Source organism: Labeo rohita, chromosome 9 (assembly GCF_022985175.1).
Source record: "Labeo rohita strain BAU-BD-2019 chromosome 9, IGBB_LRoh.1.0, whole genome shotgun sequence".
NCBI lineage: Eukaryota > Metazoa > Chordata > Actinopteri > Cypriniformes > Cyprinidae > Labeo > Labeo rohita.
Window position 1 is genome coordinate 17,685,394 of NC_066877.1, and position 27,117 is coordinate 17,712,510.

General features: G+C 35.2%; 2 protein-coding genes across 4 annotated transcripts in view; one reads left to right on the forward strand and one right to left on the reverse strand.

Moving 5' to 3' along the window:
• The window catches only part of gtdc1 (glycosyltransferase-like domain containing 1), a 51,797-nt gene extending 44,470 nt beyond the window's left edge, over positions 1 to 7,327 (forward strand). Inside the window, exons 9-11 of one of the 2 annotated variants that reach the window (XM_051120116.1) lie at positions 3,469 to 3,539; positions 3,849 to 3,940; positions 5,459 to 7,326. In XM_051120116.1, the coding sequence (XP_050976073.1) occupies positions 3,469 to 3,539; positions 3,849 to 3,940; positions 5,459 to 5,557 (262 nt within the window). In that variant the 3' untranslated portion in view covers positions 5,558 to 7,326. Of the gene's footprint in view, positions 1 to 3,468; positions 3,540 to 3,848; positions 3,941 to 5,458 lie in introns of both variants that reach the window. The other variant, XM_051120117.1, reaches the window with a different exon arrangement.
• A 5,288-nt stretch (positions 7,328 to 12,615) lies between these two features.
• The window catches only part of arhgap15 (Rho GTPase activating protein 15), a 43,300-nt gene continuing 28,798 nt past the window's right edge, over positions 12,616 to 27,117 (reverse strand). For both annotated transcript variants that reach the window (XM_051119406.1, XM_051119405.1), the window contains 2 exons: positions 21,694 to 21,799; positions 12,616 to 13,325 (listed from right to left, as the gene is read on the reverse strand). In XM_051119406.1, coding sequence (XP_050975363.1) covers positions 13,142 to 13,325; positions 21,694 to 21,799 — 290 coding nt within the window. In that variant the 3' untranslated portion in view covers positions 12,616 to 13,141. The remainder of the gene's footprint in view (positions 13,326 to 21,693; positions 21,800 to 27,117) is intronic.

Here is a 27,117-nt window from a genome sequence, read left to right on the forward strand (position 1 = left end):
GGACAGCACAGTAGTGTTACTTGCAGCTGCATGCGTATTGTGGTAGCAGAAAAACACTGGTAACAAGTGGAGTGAAACGGGAAAAATCCACGGAATGAAAGATAAAAAGTGTTGTTGCGCCTTTGGATGTCAGGATCGGAATGCAAATCATTTTTTATAGAATACTGACATCAAATATGCCATTTGAAGCTAAACACAGATGTTTAAATGGACAGACTAATAGATGAAACATACTATGATTACTCTACTTTTAAAGCATAACTTTGATTTAAACAATAGGTCTACATAATATTCACAAATGCAGTTAATAGGGAACATATTATAGTAGCCCTACACTCACAGCATGAAATACTATTTAAACCTATAACATTTTACATTTATCTATTTTATCTTAAAATTCTGACTTTTTTTCTCAAAAATGCTCATTTATATCTTGCATTTCAGACTTAACTTGATTTAACTCAACAATAGCGAGTTTGTCCATTCTGAGGGGAAAAAAGCCAGAAGTGTGGGATATAAACTCAAAAGAGAGAATGACGAGTTTATTTTTCTTATCAGAATTGTGAGATGTAATCTCAGAATTGCAAGAATAACGTCAGAATTTTGAAATATAAACCTTTTTTTATTTTTTTATTCTATGGTTTCCATAGACAGCCACTTGAAAACGGTCATTTTCTGCCTCCAGATAGGCTCCGCCCACAATAAACATCATTACTGATTGCAAACACAGAATTTGTCTATTACCTTATTACCTTATCTGGGCCTTGAACGTGTCTGTTGTGTTGCTGTCAGGTCAGAAAGCTCTCGGATTTCATCAAAAATATCTTAATTTGTGTTCTGAAAATGAACAGGTCTTACAGGTTTGAACGACATGAGGGTGAGTAATTAATGAGACAGTTTTTCATTTTTGGGTGAACTACCCCTTTAACCAGCTTATTAGCATGCATATTACTAGAATATTGGCTGTTTATTAGCATTTTAAAGCACATATTAATACCTTATTCTGTATGACCATTTAGCAGCCTAAATTACAGCTTAATTTCAAAATATGTACAATTAAATAATTAGACTTATTAGTAATATTGACCTTAATTTTTTGTTTACTTGTCATGTTTCATGTCAGGCATGGTTCTCAGCTGTCATGGCGTCAACTGTCATTTCCAACTTGGTCTTATGACAGAAAAGTACCTGTGGAAACGTTTCGCGAAGACGTTTCCACAGGTATGTTTTCGTCATGAGATCAGGTGGGTCCAGGGTTGCCAAGTTTTCACAACAAAATCCTGCTACTCAAACCTAGCCCAATCATGTGTCGGCAGGGGGGTCCCCCGCTAAAAATTACGTTCCGAAGGGTAAAATGCACGTTTTTTGGCAGGGTTCCCCTGGTAAAATTTGCATTCCAGAGGCTAAATATCACATTATTTAGGTTGCTTCAATCTGTAGACATGAAAAACAACCCGCGGCAACAGTGTAAAGTAGCCCAATTCTGCTGGAAAAATACGGACTTGGCAAAACTGGGTAGGTTTCATTTCAACAAGAAAAACTGATATGCATAATTTTCACAAAATAAATTCTTACATTTTTGTTTAGATTACCAAAATTTTAAGTGTAATTTTTAATACTAGACTGGGACAAGGGTAAAACTAAATGTGTACATCCTGTAATAGATTTGAAAAGCAGAACAAATAATTGATGAAGACATGATAAAAAGTTTTCGAGACTGTGGCCCTCATATAACAAAACAAGTTAAAATCTGTTCATTTTAATGAAGATCAACCCCTGCGACATGAAAGTGCCTGAAGTTGAAGAAACATCCACTTTCTAAATCAATTTTCCTACAAAGGACTAATGACAAGAGAAAGAGGCCGTAAGACCTCAGAACACAAATCACCTGCTCAAATGCTTTCGCCGATCAGTCCTTGCTTCTCATTGGTCAGCGCGACGCCACGCAAGGGGACTTTTCTCCACCGTGTTCTGTCCTCGTTATTGTGGAAATTAGCCTAATCTGATTAATTGTCAGCAGACGCCCATCCGTGCCCTCCAGAAAAACAGTAAGGCAGCCAAGCAGAATGATCGCCTAATTATATTTGAGATGAAAAGCCTGATAAGCATTTGCACGCTCACACATTAACTGCATTGACATGGAACTGACCTTAATCAGTTTCATACGACGGGCTGTCATAGACTCCAGCCGAGCGACTTTGATTTACTGTGTTCACTGTGAATTTGATCAGGGAACGGGATGTTGACGTTGCAGAGTAGGTAATACTACACTAAACCTTCACTGTCTGGTGTTTGCTCAAGGACGGTGACTGTTGTGCTTTTGTTTTTCTTTTTCCTTTGTAGGGAAATTATAGCAAGGCGATGTGTTCTTTGTGTTCTTTTTTTGTTTTTCTTCCAACTAGGTTATAATTTGTCCGAATACAGAGATGTGAATAAAAGTGGATGTTTTATTGCTTTGGTGCGAATAGAAAATGCATTGGACTGTTTTAGCATGCATGCATCAGAATACAGGGGTAAATAAAGATTGCATGTTCATATAAAAACATTTGCAAGAAAGCATGTGAACTGCCCTTAACAGGTTCACGTTCAACCCATTCAGCAGGTCAGACATGTTGCCGACCTTTGACCAAAACTGGTTGATCCATGATTCCTGCAGGACTGCACTCAAAAAGCGAAAGAAAGAAAGAAATGTTTGCTTTGTTTTCCTATGTCACAGATCTGAAGGTCTACTGTTAGCATTCTATGAGCGACCATTAAATATGCAACAATACAAATCACTTTGAAATTCAACTTTGCGACTCTGAGGCGTTTCCCAAATCCACAGGATTGTTTGAAGAGATTTGTCCCATTGCTCAATCAGAATTTTGAAATTTCAGCCGTGAATGGCAGAGGGCTAATCGGATATTAAAATATGCATGGTTTTAGCATGGGAAATGAGATGAGGATCTGATGGTGAAGGGAGAGATGGATAGACTCATTAAATATTAATACTCATTCTACAAAATATTTAAACAGCCGGTCATTTCCACTGCCAGCAATAGGGGTTCAAATGAGTTGAATCAGTTGGGAGCAAAGTTTGCCCTAGATTGAACTATTTGATGAACTAAAAGCATGAGATAGTGTGTAAAACTATGCCATAGTTATGAGGTGGCATTACGAGAGTTCATTAGGTACTTGAATTAGTAAAATTATTTGAAATGCTTTGATCTGCCGTGAATAGCTGTTGAAATTGATCAAGGTGTAGTACGCGGTGCCGCTTCATCCGGCGGTTGGTAAGTTGGAAAAATAACCTTCCCTCAGCCAGCTATGATGGCTTTCTTCAGTACTGGCAACCGTTTCGGTTTGTTGTCAGCTTCATAGCGCTGAACTTCTATGGTGCTGTTTCAGAAATTGCTAATTGGGAATATGCAGCCAAGTCATTTCAATACATTGGTCAGAATCTTATATGACATAAATCTTCTCTTTCAGGTTAGAAGCGGTCCATTGTGGTTGTTACCCCCTGTGTCCGAAGGCTTTGGTCTATCCTGAAATATTCCCTGGTAAAAAATTTTCTTTCATTTTCATGATTTGGCTTGCTCAATTTCATATGCAGGGAGATTTATTGTCACAGGCGAAGCTGCTATGTTCAACTTCTGTATATAATGACTTATTCATCTTAAAGCACAATCGAAGAATTTGCCATAAACCATTCTGGCATTTTTATATAAATAAGTAAATATAACCACAGTTCAATAATGTACAGCATCACGCAGCATGGTGTCAGCTGAATTTTTAATGTTGAAAGTGCCTGCGATCTCATCTGCTCTTTGAGGTTTCTGACTTATCAAATATGTATTTTCCTCTTGTAGCAACATATCTGTATTCAACACCTGAACAGCTGTGTAAAAGACTACAAGACTTCTGCAAGCGTCCGCAATTAGTCAGACAACATGTCACTCAGGTAAACAGTGTTCATCTTGCTGGAAATCAAAGACTTCTACAAACAATTCTAACATGTTAAGTGCTTTTTAGTCAGAAAATACTATAATGAATAAACATTCATCAAGGAAATTAATATGTGATCACTAATCAAAAATATAAAAATGTAATCTAAATTCTGTTGTGCTACAGGGATGTAATACAAACGAGTTAAGTAGAGCTCTTTATTGCCATTGTAGGCGTACAACGAGATCAATAAAAGCCATCAACTGGTGGGTTGGAAGTGTGTTCTAATAGGGCAAAAAGCAATGCTCCATTCAAAAATTTAACTCTGTCATGCACAGTTAGCTAAATAGTCTTATTTTTCATTGGAAACAAAAAAAGGCTTACTAGTTCTTTTGTTGATGAGGTCAAAGGTCATGCATCCACTGTATTTTGATACAAATTTGCCACATATTGAGGTTTTAATGCAAGAAAAGGTTACATTATATATCATATATCATATCATATCATATCGTATCATATCATATACACAATACCTTAAATAAATACACACACCTGTCAAAAGTTTGTTTTTAAAGACTCACCAAGCCTGCATTTATTTGATCCAAATTACAGCTAAAGCAGTAATATTATGAAATATTTTTGCTATTTAAAATTACTGCTTTCTATTTGAACATATTTTAATATGTAATATATTCCTGTATCAAAGCTAAATTTTCAGCATCATTACTCCAGTCTTCAGGGTCACATGATACTTCAGTAATCATTCTAATATTCTGATTTGCTGTTCAAGAAACATCTTTATTATTATTATTATTATTATTATTAATAATAATAATAATAATAATAATATTTAAAACAGAGTACAGTTCAGGATACTTTGATGAATAGAAAGATCCAAAGATTAGCATTTATCTGAAATAAAAAGCTTTTGTAACATTATACACCACACCATTCAATTATAGAATTATAGAAATGAATACTTTTGTTTAGCAAGAACACTTTAAATTGATTAAAAGATAAAGACATTTCATCTTCATCATCTTCATCATAATAATAAATGCTTTTTTTAGCAGCAAATCAGAATATTAGAATGATTTCTGAAGGATCATGTGACAGAAGTAATGGTGCGAAAAATTTAGCTTTGAATTCACAGGAATAAATAATATTTTAAAATATATTTAAATAGAAAACAGTTATTTTTATTTTTGTAAAAATATTTCAAAATGTTACTGTTTTTGCTGTACTTAAAATAAATAAATTTTAAAAATGCAGGCTTGGTGAGCAGATGAGACTTTAAAAAAAAAAAAAATCTTACTGTTCAAAAACTTTTGACACTTTTGGTTGTGTAAATAAATACATGCTTTTCCTCAACTGGCTTGGGTCCCACTTGATGTCCAATGTAAAATTTGAAATGAATAAAATCTCCATCCTGAACCAAACCCATTTGAGAGCCACTGCTTTCTGTCAACCACTTTCACCGTTTTCTGCTTTTTCCATCTCTTTCCCCTTTATTCTCTGACTCTCTTTTTCCTAGGTGAACCTTGATGCTTTCTCCTGGGACGCTCTGGGGGACTGTTTCAGATCTCTCCTGAGAGCCGACAGTGACAGGATGTTAACAGAGGAGCGCATGTGACGACGTGACCCCCCCAGAAATACAATATGATTTAAAATCCAGCCTCATTGTGAAAGAGAGTTTATGACCCGAAAAAACCTCTCTACTCTACCTCTCTGCTCTTATTGAAGAAAAACACGTATATGTGATTTTAATGTTCTCACATGCCGGAAGAAAGCAACTTTATATTTGCGGTTAATGGAAAAAAGAACAAAGTAAAAATAAACAATCAAAAAACCTGAAACCGCTTTCGTGTTGCGCCTAGGCGGGCCCACCTCATATTTCGGTTCATATCCATTTTTATCCTTTGTGCCGGAGGACTCCAGCCTGGAATTCTGGAGTCTTCGGTTCCCACTCCGACAGAGCGGCAGCCAAGTTGCGGCTTGAAACGTTGTGGGCTCTCGCTCCACCTGAGGTTGCCAGGTTGTGACAAAGTCCCCCGAGACTCAGTAAAGGTTGATGCAAGGCTTCCCCAGGACTGTGGTTGAATCTAAATATGGTTCTTTTATTTTCCTTGCGTCGGAGATCTGGCTGTACGTTGCAACCGGGAACCCGCTGCATAATTAAGGGGGCATGGTAACTAGCTATTTATATGTTTTTGCAAAATGTAAAATCTGGGCAAACTAACAATGGCCTGTCAGATTTTCCATAAAGATGTAAGTGTCTGCTTTCACATCACAGCAATGCCACAATCACACGGCCCACTTCAGGCCTGCCAACATATGTGTTATTAAAAGAGGCCTGACTTTTATTGCAAGAGTTATTGAAGGATTCCTCCTCCTTTATTATCAGACATTCTCTCAATAAAGCTGCGGACTTTCTGCCGCTATTATTTCAGATGCATCGATTTTTCAGGTGCGCCGGACGAAGGATTTGAATTAAAGGCTCAAATATAATCACGCCGCCGTCTTCTCGCACGCATCCAAGATTAGTCTCATTACTCCTCATTAAGTAGCTCTGCTTCCTTTACAGCTCTTAGAAAAATAGTCCTAATATCCTACCTCCATATGTAATGTATTTCATATTTTAGGGGGTCAGTGAGGTACTTCTGTGTGCCGTATGATATTTAGTGCGAGTTATCCGAGCATTATCACTTATGCCTCTTTCTGTTCATCCTTGTGTTATTTATAAGAAGCAGATGAATGTGTTTCCACCTTATCCGACATTGTCAGATGAATTTGCCATCTACTCCGGGCCGACCTGAGGTCAGGACCTAATGACGCCATAAAGCCTATAACCTGCCGTTTCGGCACAAAATGTCACCCCACATATAAAAAGTTAATAGCAACCTCTATAAAACTCAGTGCACATTAAACCATTTCATTGGCCTGTTGCTGTTTTCTCACTGATGGTGTTCTAGGGATATGAGGCTAATTTAATGCCGGCCGAATTCGATGGCATAACAAATGGTATTAAGACTTGTGCGGTCTTCTTGTTTTTTCCCCCTACAGTTCAAGTTTGGTGTCCCACTGGAGAAGCACAGAGCTTGGAAAGCTGCCATTCACATTATATGACTACATTTGTAGATATTTTCATCTCTGACAGGGGAATCACTGAAGTGAATTTGATCTGATACAGCTTCAAGTACAAAGACAGCTTTGAGGTTAAATATGATATTCAGACCTTTGTATGTTATCAGATAATAGTATCAGTTGTTAGATACTTGGAAGTGAAGGTAAGATTACGTTTAACACTCTCTCTGTCATTTCTAACTTCACTGCTGTAACCAGAACAGAATTTAAAGCAGCAAATCACTGCAAATGAAACGGCACAGAATCATCACAGCCTCCTCTGAAACCAGCAAAAGGATTTAGGAAATGGAAAATGGAAATGGCACTTTAATGAGAACCCTCAAGTTCTGACTTGAGCAAAATTTAGTGGTCACAGTACAGTTTGAGCGTGGCTGTCACCAAATTAAGAAGCGTTTATTTTTTCATATGTATTAATAATGTATTTATTTTAATATGTTTTTCTAATTAGTGTTTAATAAAGGGAATAATCTTATTTCAACATTTTAAAGGGGACATTGGATGCAAAATTCACTTTTACATGTTGTTTGAACATAACACAAACACCCTATAATGATAAATTGCTAAAAATAATATCCCCTTTTTCAAAATCAGGCCATTCTCAACTTCTTGTCTGTGTGGCGTCACACCGACCAAGTTAGTTAATTAACACGGCCGTCTTACCTTAGACCAGCCCTGATGAGCTGCAACAGTCAGACCGCCATTGTTTTGATGCCGGAGCAGGGATGTAGACAAGAATGGCTCTTAAGTGATTTAGGTGTTCTGTTCGATTTAATAATAAACATAGTGGTCATCATTTACTCCCGACATCTGAGCTGCTGAAGATGCAGAGGATTAAGTTTGTTTGTAAAGGGAATGGGCCTCCTGATCTGCCTAAATGCGTCTATATTCACACAAATTATTCGTGATCCAGCTTCACCTACAGCAGAAGTGAGTATAAGGGTTTTTTTTGTATGCATCTTTGCAAATCGCCTTTCTTAATAATGTGCTAGTTAGCAAGTTTTGCAGCTAAAGCAAACATTCTCTCAGAGCAAGGCTCGTCACCCTACAGAAGTGAAGGGCGGGGTGAGCAGAGCTCATTAGCATTTAAAGAAACATGGAACAAAACGGGTTGCTTTTAACCAAAGCATGTTATAGACTCCTCATTAAGACCCTAAAGAATTATCAACTTGAGGAAATGGGCATCCGATGACCCCTTAAAGTTAAGAGAATAGCTTTTCATTTTATTTATTTATTTTTGTTTTGTTTAACCCAAACTGTATTTTTATCGCTCTCTGTAAATTCAGCTCAATACCGCATGGGAGAATATTTATTTTAATATTTATGTGGATCTGTCAAAAGTCTATCTGATATCTTTAAAATACGCATTTTTTAAATCAGGCTCCTATGTTTATGTTTCTACCTAAGTACCGGTACTTCTGATTGGGCTGAGGCTAGGATTTAGCAAGTTTAAAGTAAAAGCATTTTATGGATATATACTATGTGTCGAGGGCATTCACTCAGTATTATTATTTTTGACTGAAGTGGCTTTTGGAGGGTTTTGCATCTGAACTCTTCAAACGTAATTTTACTCATATTAAACCAATAAATACAAATTTGTAGACTGAGAAAATTTCCAAATTTTCTGGAGAAGTTTAATATGATGGCTGATGAACGTCTTCTGTGTGCAACAGTCTTCACAAGTTCTCATGATAAGTGATGCTGAGAACGTGATATTGTTATTGAATTGATTCAACACATTTTTTAAAGTTAAGGGGGCAAATACTCTAATTCAGTCAACTTACAAACCAGTTGAGACTGAAAACTTAAAATATTAAGTTGAATGAACAAACTTGGAAAATGCAAGTTGTGTCAACTTAAAAAAAATGTTGAAACAACTAAACTGCAAAATAATTTTTACAGTGTACTCTAATGTAATAGCACCTGTAATATCTATTAAATTATTTTTTGTTGAATTTCACTAGATTCTTATCCTTTATCCATTTTTGAAATTTTTTTGTTTTATTCTACAGTTGTCAAAATAAATGTTCTTTTCATAATAATAGCATTATTGTTATTATTATTATTATTATTATTATTATAAAATAATAAAATAAAAAAATATATTTTTTAATAATAATAATAATAAGAGGAATATTATAAGTATTAGTATTATACTATTATTTTTAAATAATTTACTTTCTAAAGCAAGGAAAGTACAAAAGGGTTTGTAAATTTTTTTATCTACAAATGGACTGTACATAAAAAGGCTTTTATTTTCTGTTTGCCTGCTGCTTGATGCCAGTTTATTTATTTTAGTCTTTTTTTTCACACTAGCTCATGTTGTGGCACGCTGTCCAATTATACCATTACCAAGGGGGAAGTGAGTACTACTGTTTGTGGTCGTACAGTACGGTTGTGTGATTATACCATTTGTTTACTTCTGAACACAGGATGAGAAGAAGGCCCTGGCTGAACTAACAGGTAGAATACTTCTCATCTTTTCACTCTGTGTTTGTATAACATTGCCCTGATCCCTGATCTTAAAGGAAGACCAGAGGAACGGATAAGAGAGAGAGAGAGAGCCGTAGTTGTCCTCGTGTGACTCAGTCATATGCTATCAATATGCTGCCATGTTCTGTTGGAGCCCAGGCTCTTTTTAATGGGGCCTGGTGGTTAGAACATGGCAGGCATCTCACAGGGACACTGTATTGTTATGCTTTCATTTACTTTTGGGCCCTTTCTTGCGTTTCTTTTTCTGTTTTTTGCGGACTTACAAAGACGCTCGTTTCCATGAAGCTCTGCCAAGAAGGATGGGAAAACAAAGTGTGGGGGTGGGGTGTGTGGGAGTTTGTCGGGGTTCGGAAAAGCGCAGTGGTCTCCAGTTATTACATGAAATCATTAGACGTGGAACGTCTTGGCTTACGTAGAGAAAACACGAAGGCCGCAGTTTCATACGGCTTTGAGCGCCCCTCGCCCACCGACCGCATGGCGTCAATGGAGCTCTTCACACTGGTCACAATGGTTAGCAGACCCGATAATTTGTTGCTATTTGTTCTCAAACATAATGATGGCTCATTTTATACACACACACACACACATATATATATATATATATATATATATATATATGATAGTATTGTGTGTGTATAGTGTATGTATACATATATACACACACTGCCATTCAAAACTTTGGTCAGTGAGATTTGATTTTGGTCCCACTTTATATTAGGTGGCATTAACTACTATGTACATCCATTTAAATGTAATAATTTTATACAATGCACTTATATAGTTTAAAAATACCTGCATGTAATTACATCTGTAATTAATTTCTTTAATTACATTTATAATTACCCTGACCCATCCCTTACACCTTAACCCAACTTTAAACCTACCCATACCACCAAACCTATCCCCAACCTTACCCATATCCCACCTCAATAGCAGCAGAAGTGTTTTGCAATATTAACACAATAAGTACAGTGTGCTTACTTTTTGATGTAAGTACACAGTAGTTAATGCCACCTAATATAAATGTTGTATTCAGCAAAAATGCATTATGCATTAATGTTTCTTGAGCAGCAAATCAGCACATTAGAAAATTTTCTGAAGGATCATGTGACACTGACTGGATTAATGGCTGCAGACAATTCACCTTAAATTTAATTAAAAAAAAAATATATATATATATATATATGTATACTGTATTTTATAAAATAAATCAAATAAAGAGATGTTAAAAACAAACAAAAAAAACTAAACAAAAACAAAAAAAAAAAAATACCCCAAGAGGTAGTGTATGTATTTTTCATTTCTATTGGCAAGGTCAAAATCTGTGTGACAAACAATCTGTGTAAAATACTGAAATAAATACTTTGGCTTTTTTTTTTTTTTTTTTTTTTAGATTCAGTCACTTCACACCACATTCCAAACGCTCAAAATGCACCACACCTTTTCACAAGCCAATTTGATGGGAGACGTTAATTTTGCACATATTAATGAGCAAAGCACCACCTGCAGTACGACGGCTCTCAAAGTGTGAGCTGTGTTGCACAAAGCCCAGTGTCATGTGACCATGGGCTCTAGCACAGAATAAATCTGGGCGTTCGCTTCATGTACACAGCAAATATCTGCCAATATTCTCCCCTGGGTTACTTACCACTTCAGTCCATCCACCCACACATTTTGATTTCTTGTTATTTGAAGCATTTAATGCAAGAATGAACTCTACAGCGTGGCCTCTTCTGCTCTGCTTGGGCAGCTGATGTTCAGTGTCTACTTTTGACCAAGACCCACACGGTGTGAAATAAAACACTGAGGTGTATCATGACGTTAGTCCAGTTCCAATGAGACATTTTGATTTTAGTCTCATGCAAGTCAAACAAACCTGTTTTTTCAAAGAGGAAACTGACAACACACTGACATACAAGATTTCTTCTGGTATCCTTACTACCTTTCTGGATCTTGAACGTGGTTGGACCTTTGCTGTCTATGCAGGATCAGAAAGCTCTCGGATTTCATTAAAAATATCTTAATTTGTGTTCCAAAGATGAACGAAAGTCTTGGTTTGGAATGACTTGAGGCTGAGTACTTAATGACAGAATTTTTATTTTTAGGTGAACTGTCCTTTTAAAGCACAAACAGACATGAATGAACTGAACAGAGGGTTTTTATTTCAACCACAGAAAAACGCCAGTACACACCATTTTTCAAGTTCACCCAAGATAATTTGTCTGATTTGTTTGTAGGACAAAAATGGCAGATTCTGTTATGATTGGTCAGATTGCCTGTCAGTCAAGCTAAGGGTCAGTTGGTTATATTGGATATACATATTTTAAATATATAAATTATAAAAAATATATATAAATATATATATATTATAAAAAAGGCAAACCTGCATTACTAGCATTGAAGCAAATGAGGCTGTCTGGCATGTGTAACTTTTTAGGTGTCAAAACTTAATGACAAACTAAGCCACCACGTTCAATACAAGATCCAAGCGCTCTGTAAACTTTTTGTGGTCAGAGAGAAAAAAAAAAAAAAAAAAACAAGTATGTGTGTGTCTTTTCAAAGGTTCTGCGCTTGAAGGTCTTGGTGGCCTGCCGAACTCGTTAAGGTCCCCGAGTGAAGCGCAGCTGTGCCAGAGAGGTCACTAAAAGCTGCATCCCATTTCACTGCGTTATTTTCAGTCGAGATTTAGAGAGACGCGCAACCCGCAAATCTGGTTTATGTCGCCCTCCTGTTCCTCCAGTACCCCTTCATCATTACTGCTCGAGATGCCAAACTATGAGGGATCTGATGCAGGGAAAATGCTACAAGGAGGGATGGCTCTTCCCGTAATTACAGACTCTCTCTTATCTCTGGGATGGAATTAAAAACACATTCCATGCAGACAGTCTCAGCACTGGCCTGCGGGAAGCAAATAAAAAGAGACTGCTGTTCGAGAATTGGAGAGGACTTTGGCAGTTTGATTAGAAACCGATGTGATCACGCTGTACGTTATCTGACAATGCAAAGGGCCCATAGAGTGACAGCGTTTATGGAGGAAGAAGAGCAGAAAACTCAATGTCAAGTCCAAATTTTACTTAAAATTAAACCAATGCATGTACATCCACAATGAACAAAACACAAGATTACAAAGCAAATACCTGTTGCAACAGACCGCAAGTATGTGCTGCCAGAAAATAATCGCAAGCTCTAGTTGGTATCTCAGGTTTCTGCCAAATTAAAGTTTGACAAAAAACTGCCAAAAATCGCTTACAGCCAATTTATTTCAAACCAAAACGATCATTTACAAAAATTCCCTATAACATGTATATCATATACAGCTTTTCAATTTTTGTCAATGTTTTGAGGTATGATACAATGTGAAAATTGCATTATACAAAAATAAAATATCAAACTTGATATATAAAATTATAAATGTGACTATTTTTTTTTTTCAAGCAGCAAATATGAAAACATCAGGATTGAGAAATAATTTTACAGCGTAAAAATTCAGCCAGCACACACACACACACTTTTTTTTTTCATTCTTCTTCTTGATTTCTCACTCTTTTTTCAGTCTCTTTTTCCAGACTTCTCTGGGGTCACTTCACTTGCCCTCCGGCCCAAAGATCTCCACGCATTCAATGAGAATGGACTCCACTATTTGATTCTGGTACACCATATTGACTTCCATGTTTCCGGTTTCAAACTCGGGCCACATGAGAGTCGGTCCAAACACGATGCTGATGCCCTGACTCGACATCAAGTTTTTCTGTGACTTCATCAGGACTCTGCAAAACAGAAACCAACAGATCATTGATGCAATACAACAGGAACGTTTTTTTTTGTTTTTTTTAAACATCCTAATGGAAGAACTGACGACGGCGTACAAGTACAATCATTAAAGCGTGCACGTTTCCTGTCATAAAAACCTACTCAGATCGTCGGTGACGGACCATCGGCAGGGTGTTTTTGAAGACTTGTGCCTGGTCTTTGGAGGCATCTAAGCGCACTTTTAGAGGAATCTCTCTGAGCTGAGGTTTGGCTGTGGTGGAGAGACAATCAATACTGGGGTATTGGAGGACTCTTAGAAGGAGCCAGATTGGAGCCCTCTGGCTCTGTTATGGGTTGAGGCCTGGAAAGGGAGGGAGGGATTGTGGTGGAGGGCTTCCTTCCAAGTTGTCAACGGGATCCTGACTAAGAGGTGGGAAGCAGGCTTAACATTTAGAAGCACACTTTGTACGGTTTTACGGCGGCCCAGTTCTGAAAGGTACTGATTAGGAGTGCGCTGGGTTTACTGCTCTCACGTATACTGTACCGTAGTGTAACCGACGTCCTGTGCCATCTACGTTTATGGTCACATCTATCAAAGTAATGGTGTACAATTATGCAACACAACTCGACGATCTGTAATCCCCGCGTTGTTGTCAAAATACTCACGCACAGACTTCCACGTTCGTCTCCGAACGAGGTAATGATCTCGCTACATGCGACGTGTGTTACTGGGAATTTGGGAAGCCATTTCAGCTGAGAAACACAACTTAAGGCAGGCCAAGCGCTCTCAATAATTCCCCATTAATGTGCATAATTAACCTCTGCCATTTCGTTTCCCCTGTACATCACAGCTAGACGCTTGTCCTGCCATGAGCATTTTAACCTAATTAGCGCGCTATGATGTAAGGATCCCGGCTGCCATTGCTAATGGTCTGCTAATGATCTTAAGGAGAGAGACTTCATTTCCGAAGAGATTTTTCAAAACATTAAATATGAAGCTTTTTGTCGAACCTTTTAGTGTTTTTTGGTAATTATGCCACTGTGACACCACTATATACATGACCCCAACACCCCCCCCAAACCTTTCTATTCATCTCTGCTATCAGTAATGCCAGATCGATTAAAATCATGAAAGAAGCTTAATTACAGTCATTATCATTTTCAATTACACTAGTAGCACATATTGGGAAGAAGTGCAATATGAAGACACTCTCTGGCAGCCAAAAAAAAAAGCATTTTTTTGCCTGTAAATACACTGTCATCAACAGAGAACCATGTAAAAGAAATGATAGTGGTACATTTAAATAGTTTATATTTAAATTATATAAAATTCACTTAAAAAAAAACACTTATGCATAGATATTTTTCAATTAAATCAAATGTTTTTTTTCTAATATATGATAAGATTATATATATTACTTTATATAAAACTGTAGATAAACACTTCTTAAATAATCCTAAAATTAAATAAATAATACAGAAGAAATACTACAAATTAACCATTTATAAAAAAGCATTTATAAAATAAATTATTATGTTGCATATGACTGCAAAATTGCATATAAAAAATAAATTGTAAGGAACAAAAAAAGCAGCACATGAAGCATTTAAAAAAATCAGCAAATATGGAAAAAATACTACAAATTAATATTACTGAAATGCAAGCAATCAAGAAAGCAAATAAATAAATAAATACTGCAATATTGCATATAAACAGCAGCAAATTAAACATTTTTTTAAATAAATTAATAAAAAAAAATACTACAAATTAATATTACTGAATTGCAAGCAATCAAGAAGGCAAATAAATAAATAAATACTACAATACTGCATATAAAAAAATAAAATGTAAAGAACAAAAACAGCAGCACAAGCTACGTATTTCAACAAAAAAAAAAAATAAAGCAAGCAAATACAGCAAATAAATGATACATAAAAACACTATCATTAATATTACTGAAATGCAAGCAAGCAAGCAAATAAAAAAATAATAAAAATATGTAAATAAAAAGTAAAGAACAGATACAGTGGCACATTAAATATATTTCCAAAAATAAATAAACAAACAAACAAATGAATAAATAAATACAGCAAATGAATAATATAGAAAAAATACTACAACTGATTACTGAAATGCAAGCAAGCAAGGAAGCAAATAAATAAATAAATAAATATTGCATATTAAAATAAAATGCAAAAAAACAAAAGCGGCAGGACATGAAACATATTTAAAAAAATACTAGAAATTAATATTACTGAAATGCAAGCAACCAAATAATATTTATTTTAATAAATAAAAATTGCATATAAAAAAATATCTTTTTATATTTCTATATCTTTTTTATTTTTTTAATCAAATGTTTGTCCTAAAATAAAGCATAGCTTTCATTTAAAAGGTATATATGAAAACATTCTATATATGAATATATAAAATTCATACAAACATATTCCATTATCATTTCAAAATCTTAAGTAAAAATAATGTCCGTCATCTAAAAAACTTCCCCTCAGATTTCTAAGAGCATGTATTTTTTGTACACCTCGCCTAAATGATCACTTTCAGTAAAGAAATTTGTTGATTTGGAAAAGGGAAGGATGCAATCTGGTCCTCAGTATCTGGGTATTTATGGCAAAATGCGCTCATTAAACCATCAGCTGACTTGGAGCCCAGTGAAGTTGCTCTGGTGTCTGGGTAAGGGCCAGGCTGTGGGCAGCTTGACCGGAGGTGACTGCGTTACGCTTGGTTGAATCTGACAAATCATTGATATCCCGTACATAAGCCGACGTGTACGGCTCAAGATGCCAATGGTTATTAATTAGCATCTCGTTTGCAAGCGGGGCATGACAGGAAATGGAGGCTAGCGCACAATGCCGTCATTCCCCGCCTAGGAGGCCAGTGCTAATTGGGTCAGCCTAACTGGCTCCTGAAGAATCATGGGACGAATAATAAATTGAGGTGGGGTGGGGGTTAGAGAATCGCTCCAAGCTTTAAACTGTGTCATTTTCGTCTTACAAGACGACGGCCTTGACTGAACCTATAAAAGAAACTATTATCAAAGAAGCCTGGCTCGACCTACGGTATTTACAATTTAGTTTTTACTGTTTACAGTTTTTATTATTATTATTATTTCCTGTCTGCAGCATAAAATGTCATAAACTGCTGTGCATGTACTGTCGTAGATATCAAAATTCGCACGACGGCAGTTTTCTTCCATCTAATTTGAGAGACACCAAACATAGATGAGAAGAAATGTTTTTTTCTTGGCTTTCCTGATCAGAGGTTTCTCCAGGTTTCTTTTCCAGCACAAAGACGAACGGAACCTTGAATTACTAACAAAAAACAAAACCTGTGGCCTTTTAAATCACTTGTGGTAAACGGGAAATATGAGCGGTGGTGACAAAACCTCCCACAAAAAATGACATAAATAGCACTACTGAGCAAGTGTACTGTTGAGAAAATCTGGTTGCCTTGACCACATCATCACAATGCGAGCACACAACTGGTTATTGAATCCAGGCTCCACGGACCAAAAGAAAAAATGAACATTGGTTCCATGCGGGCACAAAAAGCGCCCACAACAAAGAGCTTTTGACTTTCACCACTTTAGATGAGCCAAGTCAGCGCAAAATATAACCTACACAGGCATGACGGTAGAACTTCAGAAAGCCTGCTTCAGTTAAGCATACCTGGTTTAGAAGAGAAAGTAGGATATGCATATCAATACTTATTCAGTCGAGCTGCACGGCATCTAACCTCATTGTTCTATCTTCATCTGCAAAATGACTACATTTGTCTTAGAAAACAAATACAACACAGTCTAACCTAATTCACTGTGACCGCACATTCCTTGCCTTTATTCATGGGAAAGTCATCCTGATATTTAGAGAGGGAAAGCAGTAGACAGAAACAAGTATGACTTAAGTGAGAATATAAAATAAACAGAACCACATCACTTGGCCAGGGTGTGGTGCCCACAAAGCAAAGCGCTGCGCTTTGGATTCGAAGCTCTCTTCCCGTTTATTGCTCTAATAGTGAGAGAAAGGAGCAGCGGGAACGTCGCTGTGGAGAAGGAACAGACTTGGTGGCACTACAGGGATTTTCAGTGTCACCACAAGTTCCACTGTAACAGCTTTTTAGTAAGCAGAATAAAAGCTGAATGGATTTTCTAATGCCACCATTCAGTGAATTTATGATAATGCTTTACCCTCGTGACTGCGTATTTGAATACAGATTTGCCAGTGATTTCCAACTATGGTGGTACTTTGAAGTTTGAGGGGCAGTTTGTGCAGATTCACAATGACAACCTGGTCTCATGACGAAAACGTACCTGTGAGATTTTTTACGCAAGACGCGAAATACGTACCAATAGAATCCGTGTATCATTCGTCCATTTGTTTTTTTGACTTAATATTGAAAGAAGAAACATGAGAAAATGGCTCCTTTATATAGATTTTTTTATTTTCAGAAAAAAGAAAAACAAGAAATCAGCTCAGGAAAAATGACACACAAGAACTGTCATTCGGACTATCTGACAACCAGAGGACAAGATATTAAAATACACACTCTTCTGAGGTTTATAAGGCCTTGTGTTTTATTAAAACATACTGCCTTGTTTGCACACAAACTGCTGCTCACTTGCATACTGAATCTTTGGTTTCTGAAACCAAACCCTACAGTATATCCTCAGTATCTTTCGGCATGATTTGCATATAGGATTACACTATCAACTGTATTGTTTTCTGCCATTAAAAGTGCAAGCAGGACATTTTTTAAGCTAAAACGGCATGCTTGCGATTGCATTTTTACACATTTGCTTTTCTTCATACTATCGGGTAGGTTTAGGTGTAGTGCAGATGGTACGTTATTTTAAAACGGAGCATTATTATTTTCACAGAGCATTAGTTATAGCGCCAGTCAACGAATATTTCAAGTCAGAACTGCTGTGACACGTACAAAACCAACGTCACATAAAACGTACTATATGTGCATTCATCTGTTCTGGGGGAAAAACAAACAAACACTCTTTTAGCGCCACCCAGTGGACATTTCACATCAAAGGTGTCACAAAACATATGTGGCGGTATATATTTCGTGTCTTGCGAAAAAGTTCCCAGAGTTACGTTTTCATCATGAGACCAGGTTGGTTTTATTTCCTATTTGGGTTTTATGTATATGCTTTATTTTTTATGATCAGCTGGTTTTATTCCAAGGCATTGTTAGATGCCAGTCTTTCATGTGGTAGCTATGCAAAGATTTGATTTCAAAAACAGTATCATAGCTATTAAACTATTTTTTGTTGTGTTTTTAAATCAGCATTTAACCTAGATGCTAAAGTCTGATTTTATGGTGGCTGTGCTTTAAAATTTAATTTTTATAACCTTTATTCAAGTGATGAAAGATTTTGAAAGTCTGACAGTAATCAGTGTTGAGTAGAGTACAATGGGGCTAAAGGCCCCTTTGATGTTATTTTCCTCTAAACCACTAGATGGCACGAAATGTGGCGTAGCACTTTATAAAACATTCGCTTTTCAAGATGCATGTGCAAATTTGTCTGATCATTATGGGATTTTGGGATCTCCTTCAATGCTTTCAGAATATTTACTTTTTAAAATGATTTTGTTACTGTATTCTAAAAAATATTTTTATATTAACATATTTTAATGACAACATATTTATAGAAGAAAAAGCTATTCTTTAATATTTCAGAAAATGGTACAAACTTTGCTAAAGTGATTGTTTTGAACAAGTGTTAACTTAGACATTATTTAAAACATATATTTTAGCTAAAGTATTTATATGTGTGCCTTTTACCCTATGCTGGTGAGCCTTTTACCCCGTGTGTGGGTTAAAAGGCCCCCCTTGCCACCTCATACATTTACAAGATTTTAAATCAAAATAGAAGACTTGTATGATTTATTGCCACAAAATCTGTTGCTCTATGAATGTCAATACAAACGTATATATATTTTTTCTGCAATTAAACATTTTAGACTCAGTGAACGGCACATTTTTTGTTAAGGTGTGCCTTTAGCCTTACTACTGTAAGGTTAACCCTGCCTATTTCCAATGTTTGGAAATGATTAACAGTCGAAAACATTCATTAGAAATTTAGAAAAGTAATCAAATGTAATCATTTACATTACTTTAATAAAGTAACTGAAACAGTTACACTACTCATTACATTTTAAATAGGGTAACTTGTAATTTGTAAGCGATTACTTTTCCAAAGTAACCTTCCCAACACATTTCTTTGGCTGTGGCAAACTGTAAATCTCATCATCTATATTGTAGGATAGGAGGCAGCAGGTTTGTGTTGTAGCATGTTCACCCCGGATAAATTAAAAACTTGTCAAGCTTTATCATGGAATGCAGACCTAGTTTTCTTCAGCACGTCAGACTCTCAGAATATCGTGTTCCTGTCTAGAAATCGACTGTTGTTCAATGAGTGTCTCTCTCTCAGTCACACATTAGTGTTTTCTGATTGGGAGACCTGGCATGGGCAACCCAACAGACTTTAGCACTAGTGCCAAAGGGCATGTTCCATTGGGGGAAGGGAGGAGGGGGTGCTCATCAATCTGAGATGAGTCCTGTGGCCCTCCTGTGCAGGGTGGTAAATGTGCAGAAGGGTAAAGTGGGATAGAACACCCCTCCTGGGAGATGGAGACTAGCCATATGGCCTTCTGGCTGTGCCAGTAACGCTATCATGGACAAGGACTTGAGCGTTGACACACGGAAACACACACACACATACACATTATGCTTCATATTGAGTCCTCTGTTCATGTTGCATCCTGTTTATTGAAGACTTTTTTATGTAAAAGGTTTTCAGTATTACTTGTTGGTCTCACTGTAAAAAACAACAACTTTGTAATCTATTGCAATCTATGATCTTGTCATGCTAACATTATGAAGATACGTCTCAAACTTTCCATTTGTAAAATGGGAAGTTCCTATTATAGTCTAGTCTGGTTTTGTACTGTCAAGGTCAGCTAGCAGTGCAGAGAGAATTGGTAACTTGGTTCTCAAAGGGATAGTTCAGGGATACCCAAAAATGACAATTCTGTCATTATTTCCTTCATACCCTCATATCATTTCAAACCTGAATAGTTTTTGTACCTACAATGAAGTTTTTCCATCAGTGTAGCTTAAAAAAGCTGAAAAAAAAAAGACTTTCAAAAAGGAAGAAGTATTAAACAGACAAAGTCTGAGTTTCTGAAAAAAGTTGGGCCATATGCAGCTAAATGCAAAGCTAGAAAGCCTAGTTAGGTTGATATCATATAGTTAGATGTCATGTAAACGTCAGTTCTGTTCAGTTTCACACTGTAGACAGGTGAAAAAAAAAAATAAATGCCTAATGAGAGCTCATATGATGAACAAAGTCTTTTTCGTTGATCATTAGTGAACAAAGTTCAAAGTTTCAGACCACAGAAGTCAGTGAAAAGTTTACACCCTCTCCGAAGTTGAATCTCAGATGACTAAAATGGACACTGTTAAGAAAATACAAAAATCTAACATATCTAATCTAATCTAAATGGTCAATTTATTGTGTAAAATTTGCTACTTGTGACTTCCATCTTATATCACAATATTAGTAATTTTATTTCACAGTAACAATACATATCACAATATAGTTATTTTTAAATAGAATAAAAAACTAATTACAAGCAATAAGAAAAAAAAACACAAATAAATAATAAATAGTACATACATTGTTTAAAGTAATCAAATGTATAAAAACACTGCATATTCCTCACTGTATAAATTAAGTATATATTTGTGAATTAGTCAAGAGCAGTAAGAGATTTTCTTTCTTTTGTTGTTTGATTAACGTGAATGACAGACAGCAAGTATATTAGACTGCTGTCACTTTAAGACCTACCCGGATCCAATATATTGTTAGACGTGTTTTCTTTCTCAGCTGTTTGCTTTCACTTAAGACTTAAATTACTGGGTTTACAAGGCTATTTGCAAAGACGGGCATTGTGACACATACAAGTGTGTGTATTTAACCTTTCAAGGCCTATAAAGCGGTAAAAATAACTCATGAGCTCAAAAAAGAACTTATGTCACATGAGCGTGTAACCGCGATTGAGACGATAGTCCGAAATCTCTAGCGGTTGACAAATTTCTAGCAGTTAATCATGTCGATGGGTATATACCCACCCTTAGTAGGCACTGTTTTTTATCTTAAGGCAAAAGTCATTCCTTTGTTATCCACAAAGCCTGATCTCATCAAAATATCATTTTCCACACATCTTGACCACTGTTCATTATAGTGTTATCCTCCCACCGCCCACCCAAATGATTCAGGAGCCCCCAAAATGCCCTGTGGGACCCAATATTTGGTGTTACGCCCCTGGTTGTGTATATGGATGTAGACTTACCTCCTCAGGTGGTGGAAGAGCAGTTTCGTGGTGTTGTGGTTGGGTTTCGGGAGTTGATGGATCAGTTTCTTCAAGGCTTGAACCTTCTGTGTGGGCTCCTTAATTTCTGTTGGCAGGGAAGAGATGATGAAATGTTTTGATTTGGGTATTGCTCCTTCATTTGAACCTCTAGGTTCAGAGAGAAGTTAATGTCTTTTCCATCACTTTTTCATTAACATAGCTCATCTAACATCAAAATTTTCCCCAATGCTGGACCATTACCCCTTTCTCTATTAATTATAGAGACATGCTCGAGAAGGCCACATGCAGAATGTGTCCCATTCCAAACTGCTGACTTACCAAAACGCCAATATGTAATCGAACAGATTACTCAATTTATCTGATATCTCTATAATTCCCTTTAAAACTTATGCACAACATAATTCCTTTTTAAGCTGCCAAAATTAGCAATCAGCATTTAGTCTGTGCTTATGCAGCTGTGTTATGTGGCTATAACCTTTATGCAGTTAAGCAAACACATTTAGTACAATTGCACGGTTATCTGACACCATTACACTTCTCAGCAAAATCATTTTGATTCTGTGCAATCACTTCATAGAGTATCTCACTATTAAATGGATATAATTAAAGATGTTCTTGAAAAATAACTCAGTCCTTCTGTAAAATCAAAGCATAAACATCTCTATAATGCTGAACTTTTTCAGTCTGCTTTTCAATTTTCCTACATGAAAGCACATGCGAGTGGTGCTAATGGTCCGTAATAGTCCACGTCCATTAAAAGCTGTTATGCTGTAACACAAGCTGTAACCGGTGACCTCTTGACCCCGCTGCTCTTTACATGTCAGATGGCTGATGACCTCATGGCAAACTCCTGAGAGGCACCAACCTGTGCGCTGACTGTTCTACATCAGTGTCACTACCTGACCTTTGACACTATGAAGTTCCCTGAACCCATTATGATGGATATAGTAATATAGCTGATTGTATTATTTCAAACACTGTTAGTGTAAAGAAGCTTGTATGGGAAAATAAGTAAAAGGGTAATTTATTGTTGATAAGGCTTTAATTTGGAGGATTAGAGGGCTTTTTAATAATTTAATCGATGCTTTTGATCAATATCATTATGGAACCTGAGCAGATGTTGAAATGGAGCTTTCACAGGGCCACCTGTGTGCACTCCAAACTCCCTCAGCTCAAATTTCACCGTAACGGATTTGTTTAAAAGAGAATTAACAGACCTCCAAGATTATACAGCCACCGCTTCCTTACATATAAACACTACCATTCAAAAAGTTTGAAGTCGGTAAGATTTATATATTTTTGCAAGAAAATATACCAAGAATGCATTTATTTCATAAAAATACAGTAAAAACAAACAAAAAAATTGTTAAATATTATTACAATTTAAAAGAACTGTTTTCTATTACAATTTAAAATAACAGACATTTTTATGTAATTCATTAATGTGATGGTGAAGCTGAAATTTCAGCATCATTACTTCAGTCCTCAGTGTCACATGATCCTTAAGAAATCATTATAATATGCTGATTTTTTTTTATGCTGGGTTTTTTTTTCAGCCATGGTAAGTGTTATTTCATCATTTTTTGATGAACACTTAACTTTGATGAAGTTTAAAAAAAGCATTTATCTGAATTAGAAATATTTTGTAACTAAAACCATATTTTGTATCTAAAAGTCTTTACTGTACTTCAGTTTCATGCAAAAGTGTTTTTTAAAGAAGTATTTTAAAAAAAGTAATATTAAAAAAAAAAAAAAAAACAAACAAAAGTTTTTGAACAGTAAGATTTTTAAGGTTTTTTTTTTCTTTTTCTCTTCTGCTCATCAAGCCTGCTTTTATATTAATACTGTGAAATATTTTTACTATTTAAAATAACTGCTTTTTATTTGAATATATTTTAAAATGTAATTTATTCCTGTGATCAAATTTTGTATTATTATTTTTATCAATATTTAAAACAGTTAAGTAAATTTTTTCAGGAGTTTTTGATCTATAGAAAGATCCAAAGATCAGCATTTATTCATCAAATAAACCTGAAAAAATATACTCACCTGTTTTCAACATAATGATAATAATAATAATAATAACAATAATAATAATAATAATAATAATAATAATAATAATAATTTAATTTAAAGAGCAAATCAGAATATTAGAATGAATTCTATAGGATCATGTGACTGGAGTAATGATGCTAAAAATTCAGCTTTGAAATCACAGGAATAAATTATATTTTTAAAATATACTCAAATAGAAAATAGTTATTTTAAACAGTAAAAAAAAAAAAAAATGTTACAGTTTTGCTGTACTTTGGATCAAATGAATGCAGGCTTGGTGAGCAGAAGAGACTTCTTTAAAAACATTAAAAATCTTTTTTTAATGTTTTTTTAAAATCTAATTTTTTTTTTAACTGGACATGTATCCATCAAATATAGTGTAGACCAAATATTTGCATTTTCTGATATATTTCAATTAATAAATATTTTTAATACTGGGTTGTTTTGACCCAGCCTTTGGGCTGAATGGGTAGTTTAATTTAATTCAAATATGGTTAAAAATTACTGTATGACTGGCTTAAAATAAACCCAAAATAGGTTGTAAATAAAAAAAAAAAGGACACATAATTACTAGAGGCATCAGCAATAAAATGTTAAAATGTTTATAATTTAATGATTATTTAGTCAGCTTAAAATTAACATATTCATTTATTGAACATATTAATAAATGTTAATTTTCAACCTATTGTGGCTTCATTTTAAGCTAGAAATACAGTAATTTTTAAGAAATCGTTGAGTTAAAACTACCTGGAAGGTTGGGTTAAACATTTAAAAATCCTGTCCATATTTGTCCATATTTCACCCAGTTTTTAACCCAATGTTTGCTGTCCAAAGAGCAAGCAGTTTGTTATAGGTACCCAAAAAAGGTTCAAAATGCATCATAAAATGATACCTAGTATAACTGTATTGATTGACTAACAAATTTTGCTGTAAATCAATTATGATTGTTTACACATTCTGAACAGAGCAAAATCTCATCTGTCTTCCTCCCTCTAAGAAAACATCACTGGTTATTCCTACTGTGGCGGGCTAACAGCTACACCATGCTATTCATGGGATGTGCCATGGAAGGGAGCTGGCAGTAGTTATGCCCCCAGTCTACTGTACTGCCCAGGATGCCCCCTGGGCACTAATGGAGCAGATGTCTCGGTGTATACACCGCGCTGGCACAGGCTCTGCGAGCAGATGCCCCTGTCAGATGCCAGGTCTGTCAATTGAGCACAGACAGAGACCATGTTCTAGGACAGAAAGTGAATCTCTGACCCGCTCCTCTAGGTACCACTAGCAGAGGGACAATGTTTTGTGATTTTAAATGCAGTTAGCTATAACATCAGGACTTAAAATTTTACATACGCTGCCCTAAACCTCTAAAACCAGAATTTAAACATGAATTCTAATGTCAAGGCTGCATAATTAGTGAAATAATGTGTGTAACGAAGTAGAATTCTTCACTAGAGTTTTCATCAACATTCTGTCATTTACTTTATTCAAGCAATATCTTTTTTTATGACTTTCTCTTCAAGCATTATCTCAGTGGAGGCCGTTAGCTTTCTTTTGGCTTTGACACTGCATGGCAGTCGGCCTGTAAAATATTTAATCTAGTCATTATTGCTGGCATTATTGCTGTCATTAATTACTTTGCCTTTGGTGGCTAGCATATTGGAGATGGTCCCTTGTCCTGTATTTTGGACAGATGGTGGGGACAGTGTCATTAATATAAAACTCGTTCAAAATGCCTATACCCTAAATCAGCATGAATTCACTATGGTAAGCATTATTCGTACAGTACTCTGATCAAAAGATAATGTAGTGAGCAAAAATCCATAATGCGTGCATTTTAATTTTACGTTGGTAAAGCTATTGTGAAAACATAAGAATGCAAACCTCTGATAAAGATTCTATAATAATATAATATAATGTAATATAGTAGGAGTATGAACAAATATTAATGTGAAATGGTGCTACGATTTAAAATAATGGTTTCACTTTAACAAAATTTAAAACGTAATTTATTCCTGTGATGGCAAAAATGAATTTTTACGCATCCATTTCTCCAGTCTTCACATGATCCTTTGAAATTATTATAATATGCTAATTAGATGCTCAAGAAACATTTCTTACTGTTATTAAATCTACTTGATATTTTTGTAGAAACCCTGAGACTTTTTTTTATATAATATAATATAATATATAATTTGTTTTCCAATATAAATATTTTTTTTGTCATTTTACCACAGAAAAACACATTTACCAGGAATTACTAAATATACCTAAAATTAAAATTAAAAAAACAAAATCATTTTGAAAATAATACACCAGATTCATCTCCCAAAATGGTGTTATGGTGTTTCATAATTAATAAATTAATCAGTATTTATTAACGTTTTAGTTCTGTTTTGTAATTATGCAAAATTATATATATGTATAAAAATATATATATATATAAATAAATATATATATAAATAATTTTTATAAAACCTTTTTATGTAAATTTGCATTAATAAAACATAAACAAACAAATATATCTGGATGTCATTTTCTGATATTATATTTCAGATGAAACATGAAACAAATGCGGCAGAGCCATTGCTACAGTAAAAAAAGTAAAGCTGCTGTGAAAACATAAGAATGTAAACCTCTCCTTAAAAATTCTAATATAATATAATATAATATAATAATATAATATAATATAAATATAAAATTTAAAATGTAATCGAACCTGGTGTATTACTTTTTAAACTGATTTTGTTTTTTACTTTTAATTTTAGGTATCATTAGTACTTCACAGTGTTTTTCTGTGGTAAAATGACAAAACTGGATGCCACTTTCTGACAACGTACTTTACATTAAAAACATATTTATGTACCTACGCCTGCACAAATGTGGCAGAGCCATTGCTACAGCGCACACTCCACAAATCAAACTGAGAGAATCATTGTTTTGTGAAAAGAGCTGATGTACAGTAAAGAATAGATGCACTTTTGGTTACAAAAATCTGTGAATATAATCCAATTACAAACAATGAGACCATCTTTACTGCAGTACAGCTTTGCTTCTCAGGATAAGCCCATCTGCGAGCTTTGTCTGCGGGCTTCTTTAAGCCCCGTCAAGGCAAATATTAGCACACTGCAAATAGTCCTGCAGGTTATGATTAAGATTTTAAATGTATCCCAATTGAATACTTTGCTTTATGAATAACAAAGTCTTAGAGGATCGGCGCTGTAATTTATTAAACATGAAAAACTTCTTGATGAAATATAGAGACTGGGAAGAGATTTATGCATTTGAAAATATTTCTGCATGCTAGCTTTGCATGGCAATGAGGCCACGTTGCACAAATGAGCAAAG